Source organism: Notolabrus celidotus, chromosome 13 (genome assembly GCF_009762535.1).
Source record: "Notolabrus celidotus isolate fNotCel1 chromosome 13, fNotCel1.pri, whole genome shotgun sequence".
NCBI lineage: Eukaryota > Metazoa > Chordata > Actinopteri > Labriformes > Labridae > Notolabrus > Notolabrus celidotus.
In genome coordinates, this window is record NC_048284.1 from 7913304 (window position 1) to 7939597 (window position 26294).

At 38.3% G+C, this 26294-nt stretch overlaps 1 protein-coding gene across 1 annotated transcript in view; it reads left to right on the forward strand.

The window, feature by feature from the left end:
• ryr3 (ryanodine receptor 3) overlaps positions 1-26294 on the forward strand; it is a 176071-nt gene that overhangs the window by 106502 nt on the left and 43275 nt on the right. The window contains exons 42-55 of the mRNA XM_034699064.1: positions 2844-2976; positions 6959-7062; positions 8373-8508; positions 9789-9972; positions 12848-12950; positions 14694-14814; positions 15817-15986; positions 18027-18247; positions 20252-20342; positions 22469-22609; positions 23171-23334; positions 23544-23622; positions 23742-23831; positions 25137-25280. Of these exons, the coding sequence (XP_034554955.1) occupies positions 2844-2976; positions 6959-7062; positions 8373-8508; positions 9789-9972; positions 12848-12950; positions 14694-14814; positions 15817-15986; positions 18027-18247; positions 20252-20342; positions 22469-22609; positions 23171-23334; positions 23544-23622; positions 23742-23831; positions 25137-25280 (1881 nt within the window). The remainder of the gene's footprint in view (positions 1-2843; positions 2977-6958; positions 7063-8372; positions 8509-9788; positions 9973-12847; positions 12951-14693; positions 14815-15816; positions 15987-18026; positions 18248-20251; positions 20343-22468; positions 22610-23170; positions 23335-23543; positions 23623-23741; positions 23832-25136; positions 25281-26294) is intronic.

Sequence of the window (26294 nt, forward strand, 5' to 3'; positions counted from 1 at the left end):
TGAGGATGACACAGAGGTAAAAGCGTGGAGGCGTGAAGGTGAAATGTTGTTCCAGGTGTCGTGTGTGTGAACAGAAAATAAATTTTGTTTATTGACTTCACTTAAAGCTTTTATCAGAGCCAAACTTTGAAGAGTCTGCAGCCTCCAGACATATCAAACTTGATTAAAATCTCCCTTGGCGTCTGCAAACACTTCTTACATTAAAAGCTGGATCTCATCTCCAGGGATGTTTTCATATCAATCATAACAATGTCAGGCCAGCTTATAGGGAAAATTAAAAAGATTCATATTCTCATCAAAACCTGTCTGTCTGAAGTGCTACAGAGGAACTCACTGTTTGTGCCAAAGAGTTTAAATCAACTGTGAAGTGTTGCGGATTGGAATGATACATGGTAAAGCCAGGCTTAGACTGCTAACTCTAGGTCTTCAGATGAGCGCTGTAAGGGGAATGTCATGAACATTGTAACTCCAGAATTGAACTTCATTCTTTGAGTCAGTCAGAGACAGAGATGGGATAAAGGCTGGAGGTAATGAAGGAGAGAAAAAGCTGAGCATGTCAAATAGTTTTATATTGCAATCTCTCTTTACATATCCCCTACTTCAGTGAGAAGTAGGGGTGAAGCCCGACTAAGGATTTGCTTAGTCGAATCTGATTAATCAGATTTTGCCCATAGTCGACGAATAGTGGAATGTTTGTTGTTTTTCCTTATTGACCCAAAGTCTGCATGATGGTGACCGCATGACAATATTACGCATAACCCTTTACAATTAAGAGACTCGTACCTTAAAGTAAAAGGGACAACAGAATATTATAAGCATAAAACTTAGATTTTGAACATAGAAAGATTTAAAGACCAGCTGAGGTACGTCTGCTCTACAGGTCCCGCTAAATGGTCCACCTTTAATTACCAGGGGAGATTTAATTCCCACTTTAAGGAGATTTAACACTTTAAGAGCTGTTCTCAGAATTACATTAAATAAGTTTATATTTATATCAAAATAGGCTAAATGGGACACTATTTTTACGGGAAACAGGAAAATAATGTAAAATTAGACATTGAGCACCCCCATGGTTTGAATGGAATGATCCACGTTTCATATGCAAATATTCGACTATGAGATTGGCAGTCGACTAAGGCTCGTTAGAACGAATCATCGAATATTCGACTATTTGGGGTCACCCCTAGTGAGAAGTGGAGGCTTTACTTCCTGATTGTCAGTCAATCAATCAATCAATCAATCAATCTTTATTTATGTAGTGCCAAATCACAACAAACGTTATCTCAACATGCTTTTACAAACAGAGCAGGTTTAAATTGTACTCTATGTTATATTATTACCAAAGACCCAACATCAAGACAGGATAAGATCCAGTCCCATCTTACAGACAGGACTCAGTCTGATCTCATCTTAATCCACCATGAGCAGAACACTTTGCAGCATTTAGTAAGTTACAGTGGCAAGGAAAAACTTCCTTTAACAGGCAGAAACCTCCACCAGGACCAGACTCATGTTAGACACACATCTGCTGAGACCGAGTTGAGGTTGGAAAGAGGGATAGAGGAGAATAAGAGGGTGAGAGAGCGATGATAGTGATGAGACAGATTGTAGTAATCAGTCTGTCCATCCATCCTATTCTTGTGAAGACTTTATATTTGTAACATTTTCTGGGTACTTCTCCAAATTTGGTGCAAATATCCATTCGGACTCGAGTGTAAACTGTTCTGAATATTATTGTCAAAGGTCATCACTACTACGTAACAATTATACGTTTTTGGATTGAAATAAAGAATTTAATCAGTAATGATGGCGACACTGACACTAACACTGACATGAAGGGAACTTTACTGGTGTGATAGTGTAGACAGGCAGGTGTTTTCTTTGTGTCTTCCTCTGATTGTGTTAATAGTCATTGTAAATTTTGCTGTTCATGTGTTGTGTGTAGCAGTATGATGTATGCATGGACTGTCACTGGTGTTACCGTGTCCAAGACAAATTTCCCTCGAGGGACAATAAAGTTTATCCTTATCCTTATATTTATGGCAAGATTTCACACTAATGTCAAAGAGGATAAAATGATGATGATGATGATGATTTCACATAAAAAATTAAAAAATAAACGTTTTTTTGTTTTCCTCAACTTTAACCACTGCAACATGACTGTTCTGAAGAGGTAGAACAACAAGGAGCAGGTGTTGTAGTTAGAGTGTTAAGGGGAAAGAAATAGCAATTATTTTCCTCTTTGTTTTCAGTTTAATGGTATTTTGCAATAAAATACTTTGGGTAAAATTTGAAACCACTCATTGCACTGTTGAAGATGCTTTTGGACTCCTGACCACAGAAATAACTGCAGATGCACCCTGCAAAAAATGACAGCTGGACTGCAATCTCTCATAAAATCAACTATTTTAAGAAATTGATCTTAAACCTTGGATTCAAAGGTTTTTATTGTCAATTTTCACTGTATATATGAGACATACAGGAAAAACGAGATGCTGTTTCTCTCTTCCAGCTTTTAGATATCTAAAATTTTAATATAAAATACAGTTTTTTAAAAACAGCCTATGTACACATTGCAGGTAGTGCAGTGACAGTTTAAAAATGGACAATGAAAATGAAAATAGATAACAGTGCAAATGATATTAAGGTGCAGACAGTATACAAGATAAGTAAATGATTAGAGATATGGAGAGATATGATGTAATTTACTTAATATATGTCCATAAGATGCCGTGCATTACATATGTCATTTACCGCTGGCTTGAAAACATCTGTAGAAATAAAGTGATCTTCTTTTTGAATTGAACACATCTTTGTCTTTGTTCTGAAATTCTTCTTCACAGGAGATCGCCTTCCCAAAGATGGTGGCCAGCTGCTGTCGTTTCTTGTGCTACTTCTGTCGGATCAGCCGTCAGAACCAGAAAGCCATGTTTGACCACTTGAGCTACCTGCTGGAGAACAGCAGCGTCGGGCTGGGTGGGTACTGAGAGACTTCATAAAATTACACTCCTGTTCAGTCCTGTTATTTACTGACAGTTTCTTTACAGCATTGTTTTCTTTTACAGTTATTGTGTTATTGTGAGGGAAGACAGGAGGGTTTTAATAATGTATGGAAAAAAATGTATAATGTGAAGAATGAGCAGAGGGTGTCATTAAAAAGGAAAAAAGACAGTTAGACTGGAAAGATGAGGTGGTGAGAGAAAGGGAAAGAAAACATTGAGAGATCTCTTGACATTTTGAATTCACCACACTCAAAGAAGTAGAAAATCACATTTTGTGACTCCTCAAATGATGCAGAATGTCGACTGAGACCAATGTGTGCCGCTTGCTGGAAGAGATTTTCAGCAAATTAACGTGTGACACAAACTTCTCGCCCACATTATGTTAGGGTAACAGTCTGAGAGTAAACGGGGAGGAGAAGGAGGCAGTTAATAGGAAAAGGGAAGAACGGCGGGGATGGAGGCAGGGAGTTGACGGACGAGTGTTATTTAGGCATTCAGGGGAAACTGATGAGTCACTGAGCTCTGGATACTGCTGCTGCTGTGAACTAAAACAGAAGCCTGTGAAAGAGGCAGGGTGTGGAGAGGACACAGAAACATGTAACATAACATAAAATGTACAGGTGCATCTAAAAAAAAATTAATATCATGAAAAGGTTATTTTTATTCATAAATTAAAAGCTAAACCTTCATATTTTCTACATTCATTGCATGGGAAAATACAAATTGCATGTCTTTTTTTGTGTTTATTTGAATAATTTTGGCACATAGCTCATAAAAATCATAAATCCAGTATCTAAAATTAGTAAAATATTTCCTTAAATCAATAAAAACAAAATGATTTAAAGTACAAAATGTCAACCTCCTAAAAAAGACATACACTTACACGCTTAGTACTTGAGTTACTGCATCAGTGTGGCATTGCATGGAGGTAATCTGCACTGCTGAGGTGTTATTGAAGCCCAGGTTGCTTTGATAGCAGCCTTTAGCTACTCTGTATTTCTGGAATCATGTGTTTCTCATCTTCTTCTTGACAAATACCCAGTAGATTCTCCACTGGGTTCCTTTCAGGCCAGTCTGCCGGTCAATCACAGTAGTATCATGGTCAGTAAACCATGTGGTAGAAGTTATGCCGCTGTGGGCAGGAGCTGTGTCCTGCTGGTGAAGCAAATCAGCATCTCCATGAAGCTTGTCAGCAGGTGGAAGCATCCCACATAGCAAAATTGGTCTGGCCCGGTTCTGGCCCACAATACACTTAGACTCTGTCAACATACCGCAAAGAATGACGGACCTGAAGTGGCCCACATATAGTTTGCCAGAGACGGCCCACACATGGGCCAACTTAATCACAAGCTCAACCTTAATCGGCCCAGATGCGGCATGGACTGATCTGGGCCACATAAACCAAGCCACAATCGGGCCAGATGTGGCATACCATCATATATACAATGACATCATTGCCAGACCTGGCCCACATCCGGTTGACATACCACTTGCCATGCCAGCAGTCAGCCAGCAGTGACACTAGATCTGGCCCAGACCTATCTTCTTTGTGGGATGATGTGCTGTAAAATCTGCATTGACTTTGGACTTTGGTGAAACACGGAGGACCAACACCAGAAGATGACATGACAGCCCAAACCATCACAGTCTGCAGAAACTTCACACTGAACTTCAAACACCTTGGATTCTGTGCCTCTCCATTTTCCCCCCGGACTAAGGACTTCATTTCAAACAAAGTGCAACATTTTACTTACATCTTAAAAGACCACATTAGACCTCTTTTTCACCTTGGCCCGGGTAAGGCTCTTCTGACGTTGTCTCTGCTTCAGGAGTGTCTTGACATGAAGAATGGGACAGTTGTAGTCTCTTTCCTGAAGATGTCTGTGCATGCTGGCTCTTGATGCACTTACACAAGCCTCAGTCTACTTCTTGTGAAGCTCTCCAAAGTTCTTGAATCGGCTGTTCTTGACAATCCTCTCAAGGCTGCCTTCATCCCTGTTGATTGTGCACACTTTTTCCTTCCAGTCTACTTTCCACTAACATGCTTCAATACAGCACTCTCAGAACAGCCAACCTTTTCAGCAGTAACCTTGAGTGGCTTACCTTCCTTGTAGAGGGAGTCGATGATCATCTGCTGGACGACTCTCAGGAACAGCAGTCTTCCCAATGACAGTGGTTGAGTGTACTGAATTAAACCAAGAGATACACTGTATTTATACTGTCTATGTAGAGATTTATTCCAAAGAGAAATATTCTAATATTTTGACATATTTATTTTGAATCTTTTGAGCTGGAGGACATATCACAAATTCCCACAAATTGAAATTAAAAAAACACTTGAACCATTCTTTTTACACCTAATGACACTAATATATCTTACATTTCACTTTCTTAAATAACTGATGAAAAATATTAAACTTTTTCACAATATTATCATCATTTAAGATGCACCTGTTTAATTTTTTTCTGACCTTTAAATCACATTTCCCATCTTGAAGTTGCTGGGACATGTTCATTCATTCAGAGCTAATTGTCCAAAAAGATAAGTTTGCCCACATTAAGGACACAGTTATAATTATAAAGCAATCACTGATATATTATTCAGTCTAAATCGCCCTGTAATGGTGTGCACCATTCTTTTCAGAAAAGTGGGCCAATGGGAACAAAAACATTTATGTGGGCACAGAGTGTTCCCGCCTAATGAGTCGCAGAGGATTCATTAACTCAGATGTACAAATATTGGCACAACATCAGAGATTCCCTATGACTGCTTTAATGATAGATATTATAGTAGACAGGGACTCAGACGTCCAATAGAAGTGACACGGCTCTATGTTGAATTGGCACTCAGCAGAATATTTGCAGCCTCAGAAACAGAAGATGAAAAACGTATGAATGGGACAAGAGGGAGCGATAGAAACAGGTGGAGATGTTTTATGCTAAACTGTGCTTAAATTATGTTATGCTACTGAACTTCTTTGCTATTATATACTCAACTCAACTCATCTTTATTTATATAGCACCTTCATACATTAAATCATGCAGCACAAAGTGCTTCACATAAAAACAGAGACAGAAAATAACAGCTATAGGTAGAATGATGCAAGGCTAAAACAAGATAGAGGAAAGTAATATGAAATAAAAATATGAATATGAAATGCTTAAAAATTTAAATAGACTAAAATAATTACAATAAAATAAAATAAAAAATAAAATTTGATAATTACCAGAATAAATGGATAAAAATAAAGTAAGAGTATTAGAATAAAATCAATCAAATAAAATCATAAAATAAAAATGAAAGTATTACAAAAATCAATAAAATAAAATAATATAATTACCAGAAAAATAATATAAGAATAAAATATCACAAAATAAGATAGAACAGAATAAAAATTAAAATTATGCTAAACCAGTAATAATGGTAATAATGAAGTCCAGGGCTTAAGATAAATGTCTCACTTGAATTATTATACGTTTTTAAACACAGTATTATTACAGTTTCATATATAAAACATGCTTTATGTCATTATTAAAGAATTTTAAAGATACAAATAATTGCTTCTACACTCTGACACTATTTTAAACTCTAGTTAAAAAGACAACACCACTCCCTGAGGAGATATAATAAGAGGTATGTCATCGTCTAATAAGATGAAGGTGCTTTAAGTGCGTATGAGAGATGGTGCAGGGTTTGCAATGTGTGGACAAATAATATTTTTCTTGTAAATTATATTTTCTTTTATTTATCATATTAGTTTGAATAATAATCCACACATTTAAAAAGCAGGCTGTATTTGAAGGTCAGACCCTCCCTGCATCCCTCAACTATAAGATATAGATCAGAGTAGCTTAAGTTGATAAACTGCCCCTGCTGTTAATTACAGAACAGATGCAAAGTGTGCTTTATTGGTGTGTTAATATGTGTGTGTATGTGTGTTTGTGTGTGTGTGTAGCCTCTGAAGCTATGAGGGGCTCCACTCCTCTGGATGTTGCAGCATCTTCAGTGATGGACAACAACGGCCTGGCTCTCGCCCTGGAGGAGCCTGACCTGGAGAAGGTTTGTTAACTGAGCAGAAAAATAAATGTTGCTGTTATTATTCTAATACTGATGCTCCAACAATGATTTTACTTTTGATGAGAAAACATATTTTAGCCCACCCACAGCACTTTGAAGATCAGCTTCAGATGAGATAGACACATTAGAGCTACTAATTTGACCCTAAATCAGTTTACCCGATGGTCTCAGGCTGATTAAAATCCCATCCAGTGTTTACCCTGTTCAGTGTGACATGTGTTTTTGTTGCTGAGGCAAATGAGTCTGTCATGTGATAGACTCACTTTAGTGCCGTAGGTACTATTCAGGGCACATAAAATTGTTAATTGTGGATCAGATTACGTTACTTGCTGAGATGAGAGAACTAGATATTTTGCAATAAGAGGACAGTTAGTTAAATATAGGTGAAGTGCAATAAAACAGACTTTGAGAAAAATTTGATATAATATAGGTGTTAAAGTTTTTGAAGAAGAACCATGGCTTGTGCTAAAATGTAAAACAGTCTGCAGACTTCTTTACTTACATACGATACGATGAGGTGACATACATGATACTGTAATGGTTTGAACATATTCTGGGATGCCATTTAGGTTTACAGCTTAACAATACTGAGGTCAGGGTTCTGTGATTAAGTATTTTTTATGTCATGTTAAGTCAACAGTAAAAAGGTCCTAAACTAAAACATTTTAAAAGGTGACACAACCAACAATAATACGCATTCAATAACAGACAAAAAAACAATCCAAACAATGCATCAAAATACATCAATGCATAGTTCTTAGTTTAATCATGTTTTTATTTTCCAGCATTAAATAAAACTGCAAGCAATATGAAAAAACTTTGAAAAAGAAGAGAAAGGAAGAAAAAAGTCATTTTTAAAAATGCGATGCATTGCAATAAAATCTGATTCCATTCACTTCGTAGTCCCTGTAAGGAAAAGCAGTAAAAACAAACAACAATCTGAATGTTAACAGTGAAGCACATTCAATTTATGATCACAACCAACATATGTTGCACCCTTGTTGCACATAAACAAGACAAATAAATGAAGGAGATCATAACCCCATGATGTTATTGCACAATCCATATGGCCTCCAAAAACTTAATCCACAGCTGCTCTCTTGTTCAAACTTTCCACACCAACATTGAAGTTTAGAAATCTTCCTGCAATGTGAATGGAACACGATCAGCTGTTGTTTGGTTATGCTAGCTCAGCAAATGTTTCAGGACCTTCACTGTCATCCATAAAGACACAGTGTGACATTCTGATACCCCGTAGTGTGACAGAAACATGTGTGTGTGCGTGTCTATAGGTGGTGACGTACCTGGCAGGCTGTGGCCTCCAGAGTTGTGCCATGCTGGTGGCTAAGGGTTACCCTGACCTCGGCTGGAACCCCATAGAAGGAGAGCGATACCTGTCCTTCCTGAGGTTCGTCGTCTTCTGTAACGGTAAGCTGACTCTTTTACTGAGAGCATGGAGAGCAGAGAGTAAATATACTGTGTCATCTAATAAATACATTTTTGACTCAATGTTCAACTTGTGGAGAGTACACCTGCTTTTTCCACTAAAAAACGCCTAAGAGAATACTATAATAAATGGCTGTAACTTACTTAGTAAAGGTTTGATAGTGACAAAAATTAATTTGGAAGTCTAAAACACCAAAGTACAAAAAATAGAAATAAACTTCCTGATGGTTTGTGAGTTCACAGTAAAATAAAATGACCTAAATTCCCAGACATTTAAAAAAAAAAAATTCAGTATTTTCATCCATTATCAGAGAAAACAAATGTAAAACTGGTACTTTAAATGCAGCACAGTGAAAGATAAAGTTCTCCTGAATAAAATGATGTATGGCACTTGATGCGGAGTGCTTATTAGAAAAACAAAATAAAGACAGCAGAGTCTGGTGCCCCCAAAAATGGTTTAGGTCTTTGAGGGTTAAAAAGGAGGACACGTTTTACCAGCCTAATGTTGCCTGAACAATGTGGAAGTTCTAATTTCTCTGGAGCCTATATGTTTATTCTTGACAGACGTAGAACAAAATGCTTCTGGATGATAAATCAATCCTAGAGATGAACTGCATTGTAGGCTGTATTGCTATGGAGGTAGTTCCAACGTCCATATTAACCATGCATGGCTTCCAGTACAGAATCATACAAGGACATTTGACATGACAAGAGTCACTATTAACACTTCACATAATTGGAATAACAATCCTTACTGCCTTGATGGTTTTAAAAGAACACTCCTCAGTGCCTCATAGACCTTCTATAAATCAGATAAATGCCTGTGATTTGCCTGACCTGAATCAGGCAGGAGGGAAATCTATCTGAACTTGATGAGGTCTGCCAGAGCAAATAAAACACGCAGCACACACATTCATCAGGCTAAAAGGCTGTAATTTATCTGCAGTTTCATTTGTACCATTCACCGAGAGTGGGATTGATGGCATTAAACAGGAAACATTTCAACACTAAAACTCTAATTGACCTTTTTTGTAAGTGATCTGTAGACACTGATGTGTTTGAATGGATTGTGTTGAAGTGATAGGAAAAACAAGATTGGCAAAAGTCAAACAAATGTACAGAAAAAGACACAATTTATCATGTTGGTTGCTTTCTCCCCTTTCTCAGCCCCTTCCCCAAGACAACTTGGACCTTTCCTTTCAGTAAATATAAATCATCACATATTAATCTCCCTCCATTGTCCTGCTGTGTTTGTCTCCCAGGTGAGAGCGTGGAGGAAAACGCCAACGTGGTGGTGAAACTCCTGATCAGACGTCCCGAGTGTTTCGGCCCCGCCCTGAGAGGAGAGGGAGGTCAGGGTCTGCTTGCCGCCATGAAAGAGGCCATCAAGATCTCTGAGGATCCAGCCCTGGACCTGCCTCCGGAGTCTGCTGTAGTCAACACTGGGTAGGAATCCAACACCAGTCTGTGACGTTGTTTCGCTCCAGTCAGGGCTGAAAAGCTTTTTAATCAGCAATCAGTTTAAACCCTCTGAGTGACATGAAATCAGTCACTGCTGATGGAGCCTCCTGTGTTTTCTGTCGATGTGGTGAATTGTCCCATTTAATTAGCTTCTCAGTGTGTTTCTCAGCTCTGTTTAACTGACATTACTTTTAGTTAATACACTTCTTAATGGCCCCACATCAAGGTTGAAGTGACGTATGGTTGATGCACATTACTGGGAAGAGAATCAAGTTTGTGTCTTTGTGATGCCTGCACAAAGTAACTGCAGAGAAAAGGCCTTTAATGCTCTCAGTTTGAATGAGAAGCTTTATCATCTGAAAAAAAAACACTAATGGAGATTTTTAATTATCTAACTAGCGACAAACCATTTCATCTAACCACGTGAGATAAGGTTAACGTCTGCTTCAGGCATGACTAAAGATCATAGGCTGTTTTCAAAGACCCAAAGGGAAGCAAAAACCCTTGGCGCTCCCCCTACTGGCTCGCTGCAATATAGATCATAAGGCCCACCTCCTCCATATTGACAGATGGAACATGGGTCACACTATAAAATCAAAATATAGTTAAAATATTTTCTTCTCAAACATTGTTTCTGTCGATAAAGTTAGTTTTCATCATGCAGATTTAAATTTGAGTGTTAATTTCTCTGAGAGATTCATTTTTAATTAGTTGTTTGATTCTATAGTTAGGTGCATGATGTCATGATTGGCTGCTCTGTTAACAAGTATGGTTCTTGTGGCGCTAAATGCACAGATCAGCAGTGCAGAAGAGGATAGGACAGTGGAGACATAAAGAACACTTATGTTGGAGTCACTGAACTCTTCATAGCCATTTCTGTCAGCTTCAAACCATCAAATTAATCTGGTTGTTTGTAGATTTTATCCACTTGAGGGAATGTGAGTTTTGGTTAGTAGTAGGGACAGGAGGTCTGTATTTTCTGATCCCTCTCTCTACCTATGCTCAGATTCTGACTCCAAAAATGTCGCTAACACAAAATGTCAGTGACCTCTTGCAGAGGGGATTTGGTTTCACTTTTGTACAACAGGTGGACTTGCAGACACAACCACCATCTTTATGTAGTCCATGCCAAAAAGGTGTTTTTTCGATCACAGGAACTTTACCCCGGAACTCTGGACTTTACCCCGAAACTACTGCTTTTTGACTGGAGGAACTAGGTTCTAAATTTAGTTCAGGTGTAGTTAATCTCCCTCCTGAAAAGCCCCTGACTGGGGCGTAGTACTTTTCCAAAGGTCCCGGGACTTTTGGGGGCAGGGCCTGCAATGCTGAATGTGTCTGATTGGTAGATTACCTGCAGTGTTTTTATTCCATCCGTCGTCCACAATAACATCACACACATCTGTGATTCACTTGATTTCTCTTTCTTTCATTTGTTTTTATTTGTTCTTTCTTTTCTGTATGTGTGTGTACTTGTGGATGCTGTGATCCACTTGATTTAGCAGCTTGTAACAGTAGTGTTCTCTAAGCCCACCACGAATGCATCTCTCCCGGTGTTACGGTTTTATAAGTGACCCTGTAAACTGGAGACCTTCAGCTAAATGTGACAGTGTTTGTGGAGTTTACACAGCTGTTGAAACACAGAGGGAGTTCCTGGGGATGCATACTAGTGTAGTTTTTCATTGAGATTAAAAATGATCCTCATTAGATATTCAATGATCATCTAAAGATGTTTATGAGGGATGCATCTGGCTAAAAGTCGGCCGGTAATAGGGTCGCTGTTTAAACCAAAACACCGGTGGATCTCTGCCACAGCTTTTAAAATATTTTTTTTGCCGAGTGTATTGCTTGACTCAAAATGATTTAAAAGTCGCGTTTAAACATTTACTTGCGCTAATCTCTTCTCAAAGGTTGACTAGGTGAATCAATCTGCGATGTTTGTAAGTACTCTCTTTAAGCAGTAACACACAAAAGTTCAACAAACTTTATAAAAGAACCTCTTCTGATTCTCCCTCACACAATATAAAAACCTGACTCCCTTTAAAACTTTGAAGTTTCTACTTCAGTGAAGAGCTTTCTGTCATTGTTTGTGAAATTGAGATGTCAAGTTTTCATATTGGACTATAATTGCCTTTCAACAGTTGTCATCTGAAGTGAAATTTCTCTTTCTCACCAAATGAATGTGAAAACAATCTTCTAGTGTCGACCCTGTGGTCCCATCATTCTGCTCAGTTAAGCTAAAACATCTGTCAGAAGTTACACATGTAGAGGAACTCAAAGGAATGAGTGATCGTTTTAATTTGTGCTACGATCTGATGCACGGTTTTCATGTCTTTATAAATAATGTAAACTACTTCGTCCTGCAGTTGACAGAACTTGTTTAAACTTTCCAAATAAGTCCTAAAAAAACTGGAGATAAGATATTTCAAATCTAAAAACCATTCACAGAGATACCTGCGTGGTCAGAGGTGTAAGATAAAGACTGTAGCAGCCTTGACATTCATCAAAGCTCTGAGCTCTTTGTAGAATATGTTGATGCTGATTTGCTCTAATCAGTATGCATAGGCTGAAACTCACCGGCTGCATATTAATGTGAGAGGATATTATTGTATGAAGTGAGGAAAGAGATTGAGCGGTGGGTCAAAATCAATTTGAATAACTAAAAGAAGTCTGTGCATGCATGCACATATTGTTGATGCCAAGTTTACTCGTAAATACTCAGAAAATATGATTAAATGGCTCTCCTGTGTTCAGAAACTACCCTGAACTATCTTCAGTGATTCCTGATTTTCTCTGAGGTCTGCATCAACTCATAAATCTCCCTTCAGAGTGACAGAGTCCTGGTTGTGTTTGTTTGTTGCAGGTCCGGTGAGGAGGAAGGAGAGATCATTCATATGGGCAACGCCATCATGTCCTTCTACTCGGCTCTCATTGACCTGCTGGGACGCTGCGCTCCGGAGATGCATGTGAGGCTTCTCACCGCGACCTGAGCTGAGGACAAACATGCTGTGTTGTTGAGAGGCACTACACGCCTGACTCATGACTGGCTTGATAATATCATCTGAATTATTTAAAAAAGGAACAGCGGCCTATAAGTGGTCACTTTTAACAGCCAATGGAGGCACTCCTAAACACTACCTCTAACTTTATAGAAAGACTGATCGTTTGAATAAAGTAAAAGATGCTTCATTTCATAAGTTATAATTTAGTTTTTATGGTTTCTCCTCTCCTTCTTCTCCCTCTTAGCAGTTCAGATGTAAACCTGTAGAGTCCCAGGTGCTATTGGACAAGGATTTTTTAAAACAGCATCTTATAAAAGATGATACCAGTGACAATAAGGGTGTCCACCAGTTTCTAACTCAACTCAACTCAACTTTATTTATATAGCACCTTTCATACATATAAACATGCAGCCCAAAGTGCTTCACAGAATAAGAGAGACAGAAAACAACAGCAATGGTAAAATTATAAAAGGTATTATTATAAATAAAATACTTAAAAATATAATAAAATCAATACAGTAAAATTATTAAAATAAATAATAGTGGAAAGAAAAGTTAAAAAATAAGGTAGCGTTGACAAGATCAGATGAATACAAAATATATGAATGAATAAATAATTAAATAAGATAAATTAATGTTAAAGCAATGATTAAAATAATAATGCAGCTCAGGGCTAAAAATAAATTACTCCAAATGAAAAGCGAGATTAAAAAGGTAAGTCTTATGTTTACTTTTAAAAACCCCCAGAGAGCTTGCTGTTTCGATGCCCAGAGGCAGAGAGTTCCAAAGCTTAGGGGCATAAAAACAGAAAGCTCTCTGGCCAGTGCTTGTGTGAGACACACAAGGAACATTTAAAAGGGGAGCATTCAGGTTGATGCTAAGAAAATCCCATCACTGATACACTTTTCAAACAATCAATTAAGCTGTATTTATAGAGCACTTTTCATACTAATGAAATGCAGTTCAAAGTGCTTTACAGTGATTGTAAACAAGAAAGAAGCAGAAAGAAAATAATGGCAAGACATATTGAAAAACAAAAAAATATTTTAAAATAGAGGCTAATGCACACCAACAACAAAAAAAGTGTAATTAAAATAAGTAGCATCAAATTAACATTAAGAAATTAAATAGTTAAAATAAATAAATAAAAAAGGGTAAGTCAAAGATAAAATAAAGGCTAAAAATATCAATACAATTGTGTAGAGAAATAATAAAAAACAGATATTAATAAAATAATAAAATAACATTAAAATCAGTATAAAACATTAAAGTAATGTAATTGTTAAACCCTACATAAAAACCAGACTGAATAAATACGTTATTAGTTTAAGTTTGCAACACAGCCTAATGTGGACTTCCTGGTTTAAGCATTAAAGTTGTTCAGGTGTGTTCTTCACTTTGTGTTTGGTGTGACCTCACCTGGTTTAAGCATTAAAGTTGTTCAGGTGTGTTCTTCACTTTGTTTGGTGTGACCTCACCTTTTCTTCTGTAATTGTAATATATGTTCATCTAAAGCTATATAGTGCACACATAGAAATTAAATGGTACTTGTTTACTTTGGTGGAGCAGGTTCATCCCTTGTTGTCAAAGGCCTTTCCAGCATGTACAGACTTACTTTATGTTATTAAGATTCTCATACAATAACAGACATCATTGCAAACTGAGTCTGAAGTTGATTCAAACTAACCTTATTTGTTTCTCTCACAGTTGATCAACGCAGGTAAAGGTGAGGCACTGCGTATCCGAGCCATCCTGCGCTCTCTGGTCCCCACCACAGACCTGGTGGGAGTCATCAGCATCCCCCTCAAGATGCCTGTAGTTAATAAAGGTATGCTGTTTAAAGCGACTGCTGATTTTTATGACACATGGAAAAAACAACAGGTAAACTGAAATGAATGGAGTTGTCATGGTGCAGCAGTATAAAGCATTTTGTGACTCCTGTAGGGATTCAACTACCAGTCGCCAAAAGTGACAGAAAAGTATCCAACTGAGGCAGAGGAGTGATGTTTGGACTGGCTCAAACCAGTCTCCCACAGAAACTCTGATGACACATTTTCATTTAAACTGTGTGCACAAACAGGCTGCAGCATATCAGAATCAACTTCTGCCAGATAAACCAACATGTAGTTTTTCTTTACTGCCTAGTCTAAGGCTTAAAAATGTAGATTTGGCTGGTATGCACAGTGAGTCACACTGCCACATCAAGAAAACCAATCATTTCATATCTCTGCATGCAGTTTAAAATTCACCTCAGCTTTCCCAGCTGGAGGTTTTTCATGAGGAAGTGTGCGTCATACCTCTCTGAGTTTAAAACCTGGAGGAAATTTGGTGTCTGAGGTGTTTTAGCACCTTTACAGATTGTGCTTAGCTTTTAATTTGATGGTAAAAAAAGCTATCCTCAGCAGCTATCCCACCAGAAATTGAACTTCTTATCTAATTTTTCTTTGTGACATTTTTTAATAAGAAAGCAAGCTGTGTCTTAAATGACTGAATGCACAAGGTTCAGACTTTTTAATAAGTTCCCACTGCTTCTCAAGCTGTAATTACTTTTACCTGAAATGCACTTCTGACAGCTCATTCCCAACCATTCTTACTGTACATCTTTGCTCTTAAATAACACATCCAGTACTGTGTCAAAGTGAAGCTTTTGTTTCCCTTCTCTCTCTGTATTCTACACATACCCCCAAGCATTCTTTAAATTCAAAGGTAACTTCAATGCCATGGAAAAATGATTAGATTACAAGGAAATAAGCACTACAATATTTAAAAGGTCTACATCAGCAGCACAAAACCTGAAACTGTTTTTCCCCTCTATGTATTTAACCTTCAGACGGCTCAGTGACCGAGCCCGACATGTCCGCCTCGTTCTGCCCGGACCACAAGGCCCCCATGGTGCTCTTCCTGGAAAGAGTTTACGGCATCGAGGACCAGAGCTTCCTGCTCCACATGTTGGAGGTCGGCTTCCTGCCTGACCTGCGAGCCTCAGCGTCTCTGGACACGGTGAGCGAGAGGAGATTAATCATTTTCATCACGTAACAGGAGCAAGCATATGCCTCCCTGCTCTGATTGTCACACACAAGCTGCAAACTTCTGTGTCTGAGTTTCCTAAATGAGGACTTTTAGGTTAAACACAATCCAAATAATATATATTTTTGCATTCAGAAGAAGTTTCAGTGCTCAAAGTGAAGTTTGGACTTGAGTTTGCTCATTAGTTGTGTGATAGAAACAGATAATCTCAGCTAACATGAGCGCTGCTCAGAGCTTAACTCAGAAAGAAAATCATAACTGCCTCAGAGTTTACAGAAGCATTAACGAAATCATTGGCTCAGACATTTGGTGGGAATCATTAAACATCTGTTCATGCTCATAAGACTGAGTCATCATTCACTGCAATGGTTGTTTACATTGTGCAGAAATAAGACTTCCTGCTGCAGCAAAGTGTGACTCACTGTTTTGTCTTTAGCCACCAGTTAAGGAAAGTATTGTTGATCTTTGACAACTTATAAACCAATCAGACAGACTGACAGGAAACTGTGGTGATATTTGTGCAGTTAAAACTCCTGTAGGGAGTTGTTTGTTGGTGATGCCTTTTTAAGACCCCAAAAAAACAAAGAAGACCCTCCGCAACAACAATGACAATTGGAATACTGTAGTTTCACAGCATGATACATTATTCCATTGCAGAAAACACTGGAAAACCTCCACATGTACGGGACTACATCAGCAAAGAGATAACATATATCACTTTGTCCAAAGGGGGCGCCAAAATCCACACAAGCAGAAAGTTCCCCACAGGAGCTTTAACATACAGTATAGGTAGAGCTCATATATTTCAATGATAGTAGACTGTTTGAGTAGACTGGCCAGCCTACATTCAACTTCATCTCCATTCTCTAGCTCAAAATACTGCCAGACCGCATTATGGCATTATGGCGTCGAGGCAGTAGCCAATAAGTGGAGCTACAGCCCCTGCTAGTGGTGGTTGGCTGTGCTACAGCTTATGTACAATATATGAACAGCATTTCAGAACTACAACAATACCAAAACATCAATAATCAGTTTGACTGACTAGTAATTCTGGTGCCAACTAGTGAAGGTTACAATGTTAATTGTGTAGTGGGCTAATTGAGCACATCATAATAGAAGTATTTATGAGAAAACATACTAGAATTAGAAATATTTTATTATGAATGAGATCCTATTTGTTTCAACTTTACAGGATCACACTGGCAGAGCGATTCATATCCTGATTTAGGTTTTATGATATGCTACTAACTAAATTTGATGCCAACAATGATAAGTGCATGAAGAAAGGTTAACATTTGTAATCAAACACCATTTGGATGGTTATGGGAAAGTTCTGAGAGGAACTTTAGGTTTGAGTTGATTATGGCGCCCCCTGTGGACAAATCCGTGCATCTGATCTTGTTTTGCTCTCTTTCACAATCAAACCTATCACTCTTTCATAACCTTTTGCTGTGGAAAATGTAGGAAAAGGCCCTTCCTGTAAGGGCTGTAAATCGCCCTGTCTTGACACCAACCTATGGCAGCATTAACACACACTGAAAAATACAAATACCCTGAAAATATACAAATAGATATTCAAAAGAAACCCAAAATATTTAGAAATGTTCCTTTTAGATAATTTACAAGCATACATTTTAATTTCAGTCACTTTCATATCAACTGAAAAACTCCCAACAGGAGCTTTAATTCCATAAAAATAATGAACAGTGAGAGTTTGTGTCAGACGTTTAATACGTATTGCAGCTTCATTAAGATACAGAAGGTAAACCTCAGCATCACCACCTGTCAGCCACAAAAAGTCACATTAACATTTAAGAGCTCCAGAAACTCTCAAAGAGTGTTTCCATTCAGTCGGTGCCCTTTTCAAACCCGCCTGAATTATTAAAATGATTCCCAACTGTGACTTCAGGAAAAATACCTTTTTCTCAGCTCCACTCTCCTTTGCTTAAAACCCTCCATTCAGTCCAGCTCTCTCCGTGTATTGACCTGTTTGTGTTGTTCTCGTTCCCTCAGGAGGTGTTGAGCACCACTGAGACGGCATTGGCCATGAACAGGTACATCGGCTCAGCCCTGCTGCCTCTGCTGACCCGCTGTGCTGAACTCTTTACTGGCACTGAGCACTATACACAGCTGATTGACTCAACGCTGCAGACCATCTACCGGCTGTCCAAGGGCCGCTCACTCACCAAAGCCCAGAGGGATTCCATTGAGGAGTGTCTGCTGGCCATCTGCAAGTAAGTCCTGCAGAGGCACAGCTGAGTGAAAATGTCAGCTTTTCAAACAGTGCTGCTGTCCAGTGGTCTTTTTTTTGTATAATGGTACACATTGGTATGTCTGTCCACCACATAATAAATACTGAAGGAGGAATGACCTCAAGCACAGTAGATCAGGGATGATTTTATGAGCTTCTGTGCAGTTTTAGACTCACATTATCTAGTAAGTGCAGATCCCCTTCAGTCCCATACGTTGATATTTTTATCTTTTTAGAACAGGTTTTTATCTTCTTCACTCAAGATGCTAATCTTATAGGACAAGATAAAGAATTCTTACCTTATGGGACTTTGGGGACTCTTTAAATTTGGCTTTTATAGCTTGACTACATTTGCATAATGAAAGCATTTCAACCCTTTGAAGGAGTTAGTATAGTATATTTACTGCTCTGTTTCTCTGTTATTGACAACAGAGTTATACTGCCATTCTACGTGAACGACACATCGTCAATTAAGCCGTATCGATGCCACATTTAGCCTCATTAGCAAACAACTTAGTATTACAGAGTGATCACGGTGTTAATTAAGGATTTTAATCACATTATGTTGGCAGCCGATTTGGACGTCTTTGACCAGAGCTTGACCTCAATTGATTCCAGGATCAAGCGGCTCAGTGCATGCTTTATGTGTCTGCTACATACTTAAGGTCACATCAGAAACAGTCTTTTTAGTTTAGTTATTCGGAGGAACTTTGACACCTCAGTTTGAGAATTTTTGATTTAAGTATGTGTTTTTCTGGTTAAGCAATGAGGCTGGTTTGTTAATAGATAAGAACATTAAAGCTCCTGTGTTGTTGTTTTTACTGGTTATTAAACAAATTGATATTAATACTATCACCTCCAAATGACTTATAAAAGCAAACAAGATCATTAACGTGAAGATTGACTTTATCTAATCATTTTTAATTTTTGAAACCACTGCAGGGGGTAGGTGTTGGATCAAGTGATTGACTGCCCCCTGACAGAACATGCCTTTTATTATTTTTCAAGGGCAAAGATTATTGATAAGTGATTCTTATGAATGAGTGAGAATTATTTTTTGATTAAAGTGCTACTTTTGAAGAAAAAGATAAACAAAGAGAAAAGATGTTCTGCTTTGTCCAAAGGGGGCGCCAAAAGCCAACCAAACTGAAGATTCCTTACTGTAGCTTTAAATCAGATTGTTGTTGTGCAGGGGTCAGCAATCCGCAGCTCTGGAACCGCATGCTGTGGCTCCCAGTGGCTTTGGAAAATAAATGACGAGTAATCAATTTTATTTGTATTCAATTGTATTTTATTTTTCTTTGTTTGCTTTTTTTTTATTGTAATTCAAAATTTGAAAATGATTGTGAATTTGTAACATAAAAAAAAAGCAGCTTAATTTTTACATTTTTTGTCACTCGAAATATGTATCACAATCTTCGAAATTCCCACCAGCGGCACTTATATTTTGCAAATATGTATTTTATATTGTTCAGTGAAATAGTGCGCCTTTTAAAAAAATAAGAATAAAATTGAGGTCGACACTCCACTACACGCTCTGGTACACAAAGGATGGCGGCACACAGCATTTTTGTTTTGCAGATGGATAATTTAAGTTTGGCTTTTTTATGACATAAACCTTTCCAGCATGTTTTTGTTTCCCAGAGTTTAAAATGTTCAAAATGTTTTTTTTGCATACAGAAATAAAATTGCATTTTCTCTTCAGCAATTCATTGATTTCATAAGCAACACACTATAGCTTTGTATACATAGCATAAAGGTAGAAAAACAATATATGCACTGTTATCTTCTATTTAGATGTCAAAAAGGATTTGTGGCTCCCGGTGTTTTCTTTTTTGTGGAAACCGAGTCCGAATGGCTCTTTGAGTGTTTGAGTGATTCCCCATTTAAAGTATCAACTCATATTTGATCAAACTAATGACATTAAGGAAGCCTCCATTTCTTCTGTATTTCTGTGTTTAATCAAACCTGTTTTTGTATGTGACAGGCACCTGCGTCCCTCCATGATGCAGCAGCTGCTCAGACGTCTGGTGTTTGACGTTCCCATGCTGTCTGAATACTGCATGATACCTCTCAAGGTGAGCCGCTGTACACAGTGTGTGGTCGACACTTAATTTTGAAAGAGTTGTGTGAGATGATATGATGAACACAAAGAGGTGTCCTGTATTTTACAGTGCATGTCTCCTCCTTGTTTGATGTTTTTAAGACCTCTGAATGTGATTGTTTGCCCATTTCAGGTCACATTAAGCATCATGTATGTAGAAGTGTGGAGGATGTGTATTCAGATTCTCCCACTGTATACAAGTGAAGCGGAAATACCTCCCCTGCAACAGACGCTGACATATTGTGTATTTAGAGACAGAAGCTGTTTTCAAAACCGCCTACTATACTAGCAGTACATACTGATTTAGCCAAAATTCAGTATGTAGTAAGTAGCATGTGAACAAGAGCAAAATCTGCAGTATGCCAAAACTCCCCGGATGTCTACTGATTCGGGAAAATTTCACAGTATGCATCGGACCAGTCTGCCTCGCTTACTGTTTCCCACAATGCACAGCGCTCATTCAGCTTTTTCTTTGCTCTTCTTTTTTTGACGGGGGGAACTCCGCTTTTAGAAATGTATTATTTATTCCATATGAACCACCTCTTAACTTTTCAAGTCATAAGTGATGCTAAAGAAGCAGTTTTGCTATCAGCTTGGCTGCTGTTTACTTCCGCTTTCCTGAAACCAGAAATTCAGTGACGTCTGACCCAGCGTACTGCAGAACAGATCCAACAGAACAGTTATACTACAGACTAAATTCAAACGCAGTATGTAGCTGGCAGTACCTACTCAGGGTTCCCACATGTCCTGGAAAACCTGGAAAACCTGGAAAACTGGTCAACTGTTTGACAATCACGGATTGTTCTGGAAAATGATTCCAACATGACTGCGTGCAACCTGACAAGGATTAAAAAAAAAACACATCCCCATTCAACATTTGTGGCCATTTTTATCATTCAGTTCTATTTAGGTCAATTTATGCACTGATCCTCTGATTATTATTATTATTATTATTATTATTTATTTATTTATTTCAGTAAGGCAGCTTCCAGATTCCATTGCTAGCTCTTTTGTTTTTTACTTAGCTAATTTCATATTTTTGATTTTTGAGAAAAGAGAAAGCTGAGATGGGAGTTGGCCATCATTGTTACTTGGTTGCACTAATAAAGTGCTGTACATCTGTGGCTGCATTATTCTATAATCAATTTGCCATCACTTTTAAGCATGTAAGAGATGATTTCATGGATAGCCAAAGACTGCATGTCTTTCAATGTAGACTTGTACTTAGAGGAACATATTAGACTATTTAGGAACTAAATTAGGAACTAAATTTAGACTGTCATACCAAAATGTCCTGGAAAATTATCTCTGGAAAAGAGTGGGAACCCTGCCTACTGCCTACTACATTAGTATGTAGTATGAAGCAGGCCATTTCAAAATCAGCCAGAGTCTGTGTAGTACAGATTAGCTGATAGAGCTGTGGTATTTACCCCTTGCACCCTCTGCTAACCAACACTGCATTTTTATTTAACTTAAAAACACAAATGCAGTCTATGATGTAAACTTATATATAATATATTCAGCATATTCATGATTTTGTGTTATAAAACAATTTGAAAAATGTATTGGTTGCAAAAATGTTTTGTGAGATTAGCAACTTTCTCTAACTCGACAGAAGCTTCTGCACTTTTTCAGTATACAACATAAATATTCATAATTTATATACAAATATATGTTTTTACCTGCTTCTTTACATTCATCATTAAGAAACTTTTAAAAGTTATATTCCCAAATACATTCATATTCTACCAGAGAAGCTTATCATCTTCATCTTCCTTATTTTAAAAGCAAATACGATCAGTTTTCTCTGAGACATCATGGTGCACAAATATGTAATATGTAAACATGTTAAGAGCTCGTCATTATTAGAATTTTTGTATTTATTTTTATATGTTTTAAATTTCCCTAAGTTTTTATCATTTCAAGATATCATCAGTTATTTGATTGATTAGCTTAGGTCCTGTGTTCTTATTGTTGCTCTTGTGTGTTTTGATTGAAGTTGTGTAAGAAAGGTGAGGTCCTTAAATAAATAAAGATCCTCCCCCTGCTCCATAACAACCAAACTTGACCTCAGATGTTTGTTGTGTCTCTGTTCTCTAGCTTCTCACCAACCACTATGAGCAGAACTGGAAGTACTACTGCCTGCCCTCTGGTATGGGCAGCTGTGGCATCGCCTCTGAAGAGGAACTCCTCCTCACCAAGAAGCTCTTCTGGGGGATCTTTGACTCCCTCTCTCAGAAGGTACAACCAGAGAGTGTGTTGTCCTGAATATTCAGGAAGATAAGCCGACTGTTTCTGCAAAAAAAAAAAGAAAAGATCTATGATTCTGAAAAGCTGCAAAACACTGCTGTATGTTTTTTATGCATTCATCTTGCTGGCTTTCTCTCCCTGAGAATAAATCAGAACCAGGAGGCGAGGCAACATTTTCTTCAGATCCATCTCTGCTGCATAACAAAACATTTAGTAGTCTAGCAGTGTTTGCTTTCACAACACTTCCATCTGTTTGCTTCTGTTGGTTTTCAGAAAATGTTGAGTTTCTTACACCTGCATGTGAGCCTCATGAGAGAAAAGCTCCTGCTAGTCAGAGGTAGTGAAGTGAAAGCTCAATGAAGTGCTTGTGAGCGGTGCAGCTGAGGCGAAGCCAACGCAGATGAATCATTTATCAGTCTGTGACAGGCCATCGCTCGCCTCAGACTTCTCCAGCTCCACTCAGTTTGCCCTTCTAACAACAAGCAGACGTGTCACAGATAACATGACGAGTAAACCACCCTGTAACCGTTCGTTTTGCTGTCTCTTCTGTAGAAGTATGATGCTGAACTTTTCAAAATGGCCAAGTCATGCCTGTGTGCCATCGCTGGAGCTCTGCCTCCAGACTTTATTGATGCTAGTCTGGGAGCGACGCTGGAGAAACAGGCTTCAGTGGATGCACAGGGCAACTTTGATCCAAAACCAATCAACACTGCCAAGTGAGTGGTATCAAAATGCACTTACCAAGTATAATGTTGTCAAGGAAATGAAAAATTCTTCTCTGAATATAATCAGACACCTAAATCTGAAACACAAACTGATCAGAAGACAAACAAATAACTTTGATTTTATCATTTCCTGGTGTTGTCTGCAAATTAAAACAAACAAAGAAAAAATGACTCTAACTCATCAATCTCTCCACTTCTAGTATCTCCCTTCCTGAAAAACTTGATTACATTGCCAACAAATATGCAGAGCATTCCCATGACAAGTGGTCCTCAGAGAAGGTATGTCTGTGTCTTTGTGGTTCCTTCTGTTTCTTTTGGATTCTGATCTACATTCATAAGCCTGAAGGATCAGTACAAAGTGTTGAGAAATTAAAGTTTTACCTGAACTTTTGTTGCAGGTGTCAGCAGGCTGGAAACATGGAGACAGTTTGGATGAGCAGGCCAAATCCCATCCACTGCTGAAGCCTTACAAAGCTCTGAGTGAGAAGGTACATGCACGCTGATGCACCACTGTTCAAAGACATCTTAGGAATCACTTTACAGGTTGCATATATACTTCTGGGGCGCCATTGGCGGAGCACATGTTCAGAGGCTGTAGTCCTCGTCGTAGATGTCACAGGTTTGACTTCCAGCCACAATAATCTGCCCCCCACTCTCTTCTTCTCCTATTTCCTGTCTCTCTGCAGCTCTCCTGTGGCCACAAAATTACATGAAAAGTATTTTTTTGCCTTACAATCAATCAATCAATCAATCTTATTTGTATAGCGCCACAACAAACGTTATCTCAAGATGCTTTACAAACATAGCAGGTCTAGACCGTACTCTATGTCAAATTATGAATAGATACCCAATACCAAGACAGGATAAGAATCAGTCTTATGTCATCTTAATCCACCATGAGCATTGCACCTCGCAGTATTTAGCAAGTTACAGTGGCGAGGAAAAATGTCCTTTTAACAGGCAGAAATCTCGAGCAGAACCAGACTATGTTAGACAGCCATCTGTCTCGACCGAGTTGGGGTTGGAAAGAGGGATAGAGGAGATGAAAAGAGAGAGAGAGGGAGCAGTGATAGTGACAAGACAAATAGTATTAGTAGTAGTAGCTGTTGCCGCTTGAGTCCAGCACGTCTGTATCAGCTCAAGTCTAGAACTTCCAGCGACTCAGAGGAACCTACGAGACAAGGGAGCTCAGGGGCTCCAGAAAGGTCTATGGTTAGTAACTTTAATGAGGCAGGGAGAGTTAAGCAATAAACAAACAAACCTGACAATGAGATTGGTAAAAAAAAAAACATAAATATTGCTAATTAACTATTAATACATTGTTGTTTGTCTTCCTTGGTTATGCCTATGTTGGGTAATTTCAATGTGTAACAACTTAAGTGACTTCAAGTGTGAAAAGTCCATTCATACTGTCATGGTGAACCTCCGACTTTAACAACTTTACAAAGCTTTACACTTCTTTTTTTTAAGTTATATTTTTGGGGCATTTTCACCTGTTTTTATTGATAGGACAGCTGAAGAGAGACAGGACATGTGGGGATTAGAGAGTGGGGGAAGACATGCAGCAAATGGTTGTGGCTGGGAGTCGAACCAGCAACCTCTGCAACGAAGACTATAGCGTCTGTATATGGGGCAAACTTTCTTTGCACTCTAATTGCCAAACTATTTTTCAACATGAAGCTCCAACAGGAAATAACCTACAAGTGTTCCTCCTTTGAAAGATTAGAGGAGTATGATTATTAAACTGTAAAGTTACTATCAGATATTTGTGTGTTTGTGTGTTCAACATGTAGGAAAGAGAAACATACCGCTGGCCTGTGAAGGAGTCGTTAAAAAGCATGCTAGCGATGAGCTGGAACATTGAGAGGACCAAGGAGGGAGAAGCCATGTTCCAACAACGAGAGAGTGAGAAACAAAAGAAGATCTCTGATTCTCAGGTACAAGACTCATAAATCATCCTGTCATCAGTTAGTCAAGTGCTTTAAATCTCTGTTACACCTGAATGTTGTTAAAAACTTAGTATCTTTCTGTCTGACATACATCAGAAGGCTCTCGATTCTTGTCCCATTTGAGGTAGCATTAGTACTTGCTGTTGTGTTTTGTAGATGATGTATAATGAGACTGCATTGAAGAATTAAAAAGAAGGAGCACTCTTTGGTCTTGTAATGATATTAAATACGAAGAAACAGAGCTAATGACTTGTATCAATAATGGTAATGTTTTGGCATCAGCTGTCATCTATCACAGAAATGCAGTTATTTTTTCAGAGTCTTAGGACAATTTAATCGGCAGCATAAATATTGTAAGAATGAACGATGTCCAGAACAATGGAGGAAAAAAAACAACAGGCAGCTCTTTGTTATGTAATGTAACAATGTGGGCAGCTCAAAGATGAAGCCATCAGAGGCAAACTTTGTTTTTGGACATTTTTCCTTTACATCATGGCTTTCTGTAAAAAGTGATAGTTCAGTCAGACAACTCATGTTACTTCAAACTGAAGCTGAAGTTTATTATTGCAGCATACAGTATTATGTTTGGCGTATAGGCTCCGAACCTCATTACTCTTTGCAGACTTATATGCAGAATTCGAGGAGTAATGAGATAGGACTAACCCTCCTCAGAGCCTACAGGCGGATGCTGGGGAGGAGGTGGGTTTGAAAGTTTGCACCCAGCACTGAGCAGGGCAGCAGTAGCACTGGCAAAGAAGAGGCAAAGACAGGAAGACTTGAAGCTTAAATAGACCGCCAAATGAGAGGATTTTAAGATCAGCTGATAGAGTGGATGACATGTCAGTATGAATCAATGCAGCTCGAGTGGTCTGCCTGAACTAGCTTGCAGGGGGAACTCCATTTGATTTATTTTCTAAACTAATTTAAAGGAAATATGTTTATTTCTTTATTTACTCATGTAGTATTCTGTCGCGCTAGATTACGTTTGTTTCTCATGTATGT